This window comes from Pteropus vampyrus, unplaced genomic scaffold (genome assembly GCF_000151845.1).
Source record: "Pteropus vampyrus isolate Shadow unplaced genomic scaffold, Pvam_2.0 Scaffold309, whole genome shotgun sequence".
Taxonomy (NCBI): domain Eukaryota; kingdom Metazoa; phylum Chordata; class Mammalia; order Chiroptera; family Pteropodidae; genus Pteropus; species Pteropus vampyrus.
Window position 1 is genome coordinate 547,147 of NW_011889090.1, and position 6,901 is coordinate 554,047.

Consider the following 6,901-nt stretch of genomic DNA (forward strand, 5'->3'; position numbering starts at 1 on the left):
GGCCGTTGTGGTTCTGCGTGCCTGCGGGAGGGGCGAGGCGGTCCCTGCGCCCTCTCCCGCCGCCCGCTCCTCCCCGGCCCAGCGCCCCGCCCCCAAGCCCCCTCGACTTCCCGTCGGGCCCCACGCCTAGCTCTTCTGGCCCTTCCTGCATCGTCCTCCTCCCAGCCTCCCGTACCCCGCGGCCCTGAGACCCCTCCCTCTGCTGCAGTCGCCCCCCACCCCGCGGCTCACCCACGACTTCCGTCCTCTGGGCGGGCGAGGTGAGGAACTGTGGCAGCTGCTGCTGGTCCTTGCTCCGGGTGCGGGAGAGGCTGTCCAGCCGCATGGAGAACTTGATGGGCAGCGAGGAGTTGTTCTGCAGCTGCGGACACCCGGCGAGCGTCAGCCCCCTGCGTCAGCCCCCTGCCCGCCGCGGCTCGCCGGCCGTCTCCAGCGGTGCCGACGCCAGTGTCCGGGCTGCCCACGCCCCCTTCCAGGCTGGCGCACCCAGCCCGAGCTGCCCAGCCTCCAGAGGCAGCTCGTTGGGGCCTCAGTCTTCCAGAGCAACCCCTAAAGCTACGCGGCCTTCGGCCGAACCAGCAACATCCTCCCTGGCTTTCTTCCCTGCCCTTCGCTGGCTGCTCCTGAGAGCCCCCCTCCTCCATAAAACACCTCCCAGCAGCCCTGGTCTGCATCCAGGCCCCAACCTCAGCCAAGCTAGGCGGCAGGTGTCCTGTGGAAGGCTGGATCCCAGGCGCCTGTGCCCCCCAGACGCGAGGGGGCGCTGGGAGCCAGGCCCGCCTTCCTGCATGGGAGTGGCAGTCCACAGGGCAGTGTGACCTCGCCCAGAGTCTGCAAACTCCTGCAAACTACGCCCTCCACAAATGGTGCCTGTGCGGAGCTTCTCCCCGGCCCGATGGGAGGGCCATGCAAAGGCCCTGAGGCAGGAGGACCAGGGCCCCTGGGAGGCCTGAGGTGGAGGGAGGGGCCTCCTCAGCCTTCCCTCTGTTGCAGAGGGCAGCGGAGGTGGCAGCTGCTGGGAGGGCTCCCCGACCCCTCCCAGGGCAGAAACCCTTCCCAGCAGGCTGGGCAGGCTCCTGGGCCCTGTGGCATGCTTCACCTTGAAACTGGAAGAGACAGATTCTCTGGCAATCACGTAACCCATGTTGAGGACGTCCCCTTCAATGGAGCACGTGATCATGGAAGCCACCCCAACGCCGAGGAGGGTCAGGGAGAGTGTGCCTCTCTTGGTGATGATGTCCAGTGTTTCCTGGGCCTGTGGAGACCGTGTCTCAGCCTGGAGCACACATCTGTCAGAGGCACGCGCGCGAGCTGTGTCTTGGCAGCGGCCGGGTCCCAGAAAGCTGGAGCTGAGACTGCGCCCGGGCCCAGCCGGGTCTGCGTCGGGCCTGAGTGCCTGCACCGAGGAGCGTGGGGTCACAGGGTCCCAGGCGCAGTGTGGCACAGGGTGGGCTTGTCACTCACCAGCATGCTCTCCCGCGGAGAGGAAGATATCGTCAGGACCTGCGTCTCTCCCGCAGGCAGCCTGCTGATGGGGTTCAGCAGGACAAAGGGGCCATTGGGGTTCAGCACGGAGAAGTCCACCTGAAGGCTCATTGTCAAGGAGACGTGGCAAGGGTGGGGCTGTGGCCCCTGGCCAGCCCCCCGTCCCACCCCTGCAGGCCACCCAGGCTGCCTGCAGACGAGGATACGGCCAGGTCCTCGGCGGAGATGTTCTGGACGGAGACCTTCTTTATGCCGCAGTGTCCTGGACGGGTCGGGGGTGTCAGTCCCTGCCCCAGGCTGGTTGGGACGTGGGGGCTGGGGTCCCCGTGGGTGGGGGGCTGGGCCCAAGCAGGGCTCACCTACAGCGACGTCCCCGAAGTCAGAGATGGTCTTGCCTTTGTTAGACGTCACTATGATGGATGGTGCCACCGCTGGACACCACAGCTCCAGGTACAGGGTGTTGTGGGGACTGAGGGTAGGCAGGGCGTGCTGATGGCACTTGGTCTCTGCCCCCTAGGCCTGGTCCCCGCCCACCCAGCCACTGCGCCCCTGCCCCTGGGCCCCAGGAGGGTTGGTAGCAGGAGAGGGACAGTGACTTTCTGGCTGCCCGTGACCCACCCTAGGCAGAGCGCCGCACCTGAAGCTTAGGGGCTCTGCCCCCTTCCTGTCTTGGATGTCGCTACTGGCAATGACACAGGGGACCACAAACTTGTCGAACTTCCCTGGGAAGGTTCTGGCCAGGGCGGCCTGGGCAACCTGGTACTCCTCGGAGCTGGAATGAGTCGGGCAGAGTGCTCTCACGCCTGTGCCCCCACCGTGTACCCCAGCAGCCTGGGAAGCCCCACCCCACCCTCCGTAGACCCCTCCGCAAGGCCACACCTCCTCTCCCCGGCCCTGGGTCAGAGGGATGAGGGGCGGGGCATGCTGGGCCCCAGCTGTGGCTGTCCGTTTTGTCTGCCCAGCTGGCTTTCCCACCCGCTTCCCTGATTCCTGTGGGGGCCTGCCCCACATCCCAGGGCCTCATTTGCACCCAGGTGGGCTGGGGCTGCGGGGCTGGGGATGTGGGAGTCAAGGCAGCGGCGTCTCCCCAGCCCCGGAGTGAGGCTGCTCAGGGGACACGGGCCCCAGGGGAATGGGCTGGGCTCATGGCCAGGTGCGGAGGGCCCCACCGGCAGCCCCTGGATCCAGCTATATCTGAGGCCGGCCCAGGCCTGGACTTCCAGCCACTGGCTCGAAGCAGCTCTGTGCTGCGCTCTGTGCCCGCGGCCTCCTCCGTGGGGACAGGGCGGGCCCCCATCACAGGGCCTGGAGGGAAGGGGCGGGGCACCCTGCTCTCGGGCGCACCTGGACGTGAGGTCCTGCTCCTGCAGCTCCTGGCCGTCGGAGGTGGAGGTCTGGGACATTCTGTCTCGGTTCTGCAGCCGCAAAGTGGACAGGGACTGTTTCCTCAGGTCCTTCCTCTGGGTGGCTGTGTCCCTGCGGGCCTGCGTGGCGGAGGCTGGCTGTGCAGCTGCCCCAGGGCCTTGCTTGGCCGGGTGGGCAGGCGCCATGCTGCCCAGCGCAGGAACCCCCGGGGCATGGGTTTGCGGGGCAGCAACGAAGACGAGTGTCCAGGGAGACCCAGGGCCCAGTGCAGAGTCCCCGTGGGGCTGAGCCCCAACTGCAGTGTCTGCCTTCATCAACAGGGAAACTGAGGCACGAAGAGGCCAAAGAGCAGAGCGGACCAGGACGGGGGGAGGGGCGTGCGTCTTCCTCCTGCGCATGCTCCAGGAGGCGCGCTCAAGACGAAACCCCGGGGGGCGGAGAAGCGCGTGGGGTCCCGGTGCGGTCTGGAAGGACGCCCTCCCGGCAGAAGCCCACCGGCTCCGGGCTGCGGGGCAGCCTGACCCTCCGGGGTCCCCCCTGGGCCGGACGCGGCCCCTGCCGGCCAGTGGCTGCTCGGCCTCCAGGTTGGAGGCTAAGAAGCGCGGGCTGCTTTGCCGGCGGATCTGCCCTCCCTCATTTCGCTCAGGAGGTAGAAGTCCTGCCTGCGAGCCAGGGAGAGGGGCCAGCCCCGCTCCCGAGACCCCCCTGGGGCCTTGCCAAGAAAACGTTTAACCTCTCAAAACCAGCTCCTGGCAGGCCGCCTGGGCCTGAGGCCCTCAGGGGCTGACAGTGTTTGTCCCCCCCCCCCCGCGGGCCCCCTCGCAGCGCCCCCCACCAACCGATTTGCTCTCTGAGCCTTTCGTCAGGGCCTGGAAGACTTGCTGGTAGATCAGCTCGCTGGGCAGCACAGGATGGAAGGCCACCTGGACCAGGCACCTCTGTGGGGACAGGGCCGGAGGGCAGAGCTGGCCCTACTGGTGCCTGCGCACGGCTCCTGGGACCGCAGGGGTCGTGCCGACACTCCTGGTGCGAGCCCCCATCTTTCTTAGGGATTTCAGTTTGGCATGCCCCTTCCAGGAAGGCCTCCCTGACCACTCCCTCTGCCCCAGAAGCTGGGGTGGGCTGTGGCGCGTGATTACTAAGCCTACTCTCCCCAGCGGGGTGGAGGGTCTGGGGATGGAGGCCCTGGCTGGACCAGGACCCCACCCACTGCCCAGGAGACACCGGTGAGAAAGAAAACTTCACACATTTTCAGATGCTGAAATTTGGGGGCGAGTGCCTGCACCCTAACCTGTCCCCAGGGCCAGCTCAGCAGTTCCCGAAGGACCTTTACGTTGCAGCCTGTCCCATGGGGAGGCCCAGAGCCCACAGAGGGCTGCCCACCGGGCTCTCCCAGTGCCCAGTACAGCAAAGGTGCTCGGATCACAATGGGTGGACGGGTGGTTGTCGGGGGGAGGGGGTGAGGGAGGGGATGAAGGAGGGGGAGGAGGGGGAACACAGAAGTCCTTCGGAGACAATCACTTAAGCAGCGTTTGCTACATTTAGTGAAGTGTGTTTTAAGTAACACACTTCTTGAAACCCCATGGGGTCTGGGCACCCCCAGCACCTCCAAGTGCCCCTCTCGCTTAGTTCTCTCAACAGGCCTCACAATGGCTGTCACCCCCAATTTCTGAAGGTGAAGAATTACGCTCAGAGAGGCCCCGACGGCCTGGGGGGCCGGCCGAGAGGGTGGTCTCCAGGCCTGGGCTCCTTCTGCTTTATTAGGAAGAGCAGAGGCGGGGGAAACTGGGACCAATCCAGTGGACAGACTCCCTGCGCTCCTGGTGACCGGGCCTCTGTGCCCGCCTGCCGTGAGGTCCACGGGCTGCAAGCCCTCCCGCCAGCCGAACCGTCCCAGCCCGGCCCGGTGCCTGCGTTGCCGCTGCCTCCGCGGCTGGCCTCTTCCCCAGGCCGTGCTCACTGGCCACAGAGGCCCCCTCGCCTGCCTGGGTGTCCTGAGGGACACAGTTGACCCCCACATCTGCTATAGTGAAGGAAGGGCAGAGCCAGGCTGTGGCGCCCCGCCCCAGCCCACCCGTGGGGCCCAGACCCACCTTTCCCGGCAACACCGTCCCCACCAAGGGCGAGATGGTGATGGGCGAGTCCGGGGGCAGCAGGAACTCGAAAGAGGTGGGCCCCACGGGGCAGGTGTCCTCTGAGCCGATGCGGGGCACAGCGTGGGTCAGCGAGTTCATGCTCAGGTGAGAGTTGATGACGTACAGGGTGGCCACGGACATGTCATACAAGGAGGTGGCCGCAAACTTGATCTGGTAGTGGGACAGCTCCAGGGGCGGGTGGACGCCCACGGCCCGGCACGTCAGCTTGAAGCACCTGGAAGCGACCAGCACGGGCAGGTTCGGCCTGGGGCACCTGGCTGCAGCCCGGCAAGGTGGCCTCTGAGGGGGACGGGCAGCCCCCCACTCCCCGGCGGAGCGCCTCGTGCCCACGGCGATGACGACGGCAGCTGTCAACAGGTTTTGCTCACTACTCCGTTAATGAATTTTAATGACTTTTGAAACTACTGTGTCTCTCTGTGCACACCGTAAGTGGATAGTTAAAATTTTAATCACAAGGTCAAGCGGTTGCTAAGGAGGTAATTTCTGGCTTATCTGCTTAATGTTTACTGACATTTAAAATAATAAAACTGATAAATTGCTCTTTATAAGCACAGGAACCCATACGCCATAGCAAGTTCATTCCTGCTGTCACCGGCAGAACGAACAGACGCCTGGTGCTTCAAGCCCTGAAAATTTACAGCCCACGTTTCCTTCGAACTCTATTTCCAGTGCACTCTTCCCATCCAACTATGTCCTCGTTGCACATATTTTAACGTCTCGAAGGATGATGCTGATTGCCCTATCACACTGGCCTATGACGAAAACGTGTTCACGCGTCGAATATTCCGGTGCGTATTTTCACGTCCTGGGACCACAGGCTCCAAATGTGAAAAAAGTTCCTTCCGGGTCGAGCTGTCGTGGAAGTTACTGTTAGGACTCGGTAAACTGAAAAGCAGAGTTGACACCTAACAGTCACGACACGTAAACGGTCGTCATTTTCGGGAAGGCGCCTGGAGCCGTTGCTGCTCAGCTGGCGCAGGCCCCTGAGAGACGTGACTTTGGCTGCGCGGCCAGGGGCTTCGTTCCAGGGGACGCAGGAATGGGGGCGACGGAGCTCTGCTCCTCAGTGTCACTCAAGCCTGGCAAGCCCTTTCCTGTCTACGCCCCACACCCACGTGGCAGCATGTCTTCTGGCGCCACTGCGGACACCCCGCCTCTGGCAGCTCACGCTGGTCCTCCGTCAACCGAAGCCCCACCCCCGGCGGGTGGCTGCTGCCCGGGCCCAGCTGAGACTCGCCCGCGCTGCTGTCCCGGTGACCGGAGACTGGGCTGGGCTGAGCGCCCCCGGCCACCTCGGCACACGTGGCGACGCCGTGTCTGCTGATAACATGCTTTCGACTCAGCACGTGCTTTAAAATGTTCCTTTCCCCCAGGAACCACTGGCTGAAGACTTCTCCCTCGTGTCACTTCAGAGGCGAAGCGCCTGACCTCGCGTCTCATCAGCGTCAGCGTCAGCACACCTCCTGTGCAGGCAGGCGGCTCACGGCTGAGGGCCGCGGGCTCCGGGGAGTGTGGCCACTGGCCGTCCTCGCCTCCCAGGGCCCGGCTCTGACCTTTCCGCGTCCCCAGCGTCACCGCCCCTCACCTGCTGATGGCTTCCAGGCCTTTCTTCTCCTGTTCTTTGGGAAATTTGTGTAAGATCAGCATTACGTTTTTCTTTAAATGTCTGGAAGACCTCATCGGTGAAGCCATCTTCATGTTTCGCTGTGGGGATTTTCGTTTTTTAAGGGTTTCGAATGGAATATTTTATTAACGTGGTAGTCATTGTTGTGGGAAGCTTTTAAACTTTGGACCTGATTTCCTTAAAAGCTATCGGACTCTTCAGATTTCGTTTTTCTCGTGTCAGCCTTGGTAAGTTGTGTTTTTCGAGGAATTTGTCCATTCCATCCAAATCG

General features: G+C 63.9%; 1 protein-coding gene across 1 annotated transcript in view; it reads right to left on the reverse strand.

Annotated features, from left to right (window-relative positions):
* The window catches only part of CFAP74 (cilia and flagella associated protein 74), a 51,145-nt gene that overhangs the window by 2,969 nt on the left and 41,275 nt on the right, over positions 1-6,901 (reverse strand). The window contains exons 19-28 of the mRNA XM_011377339.2: positions 4,944-5,220; positions 3,690-3,788; positions 2,830-2,969; positions 2,123-2,257; positions 1,845-1,954; positions 1,692-1,747; positions 1,465-1,584; positions 1,100-1,255; positions 232-361; positions 3-21 (exon numbers count right to left, since the gene is read on the reverse strand). Coding sequence (XP_011375641.1) covers positions 3-21; positions 232-361; positions 1,100-1,255; positions 1,465-1,584; positions 1,692-1,747; positions 1,845-1,954; positions 2,123-2,257; positions 2,830-2,969; positions 3,690-3,788; positions 4,944-5,220 — 1,242 coding nt within the window. The remainder of the gene's footprint in view (positions 1-2; positions 22-231; positions 362-1,099; positions 1,256-1,464; positions 1,585-1,691; positions 1,748-1,844; positions 1,955-2,122; positions 2,258-2,829; positions 2,970-3,689; positions 3,789-4,943; positions 5,221-6,901) is intronic.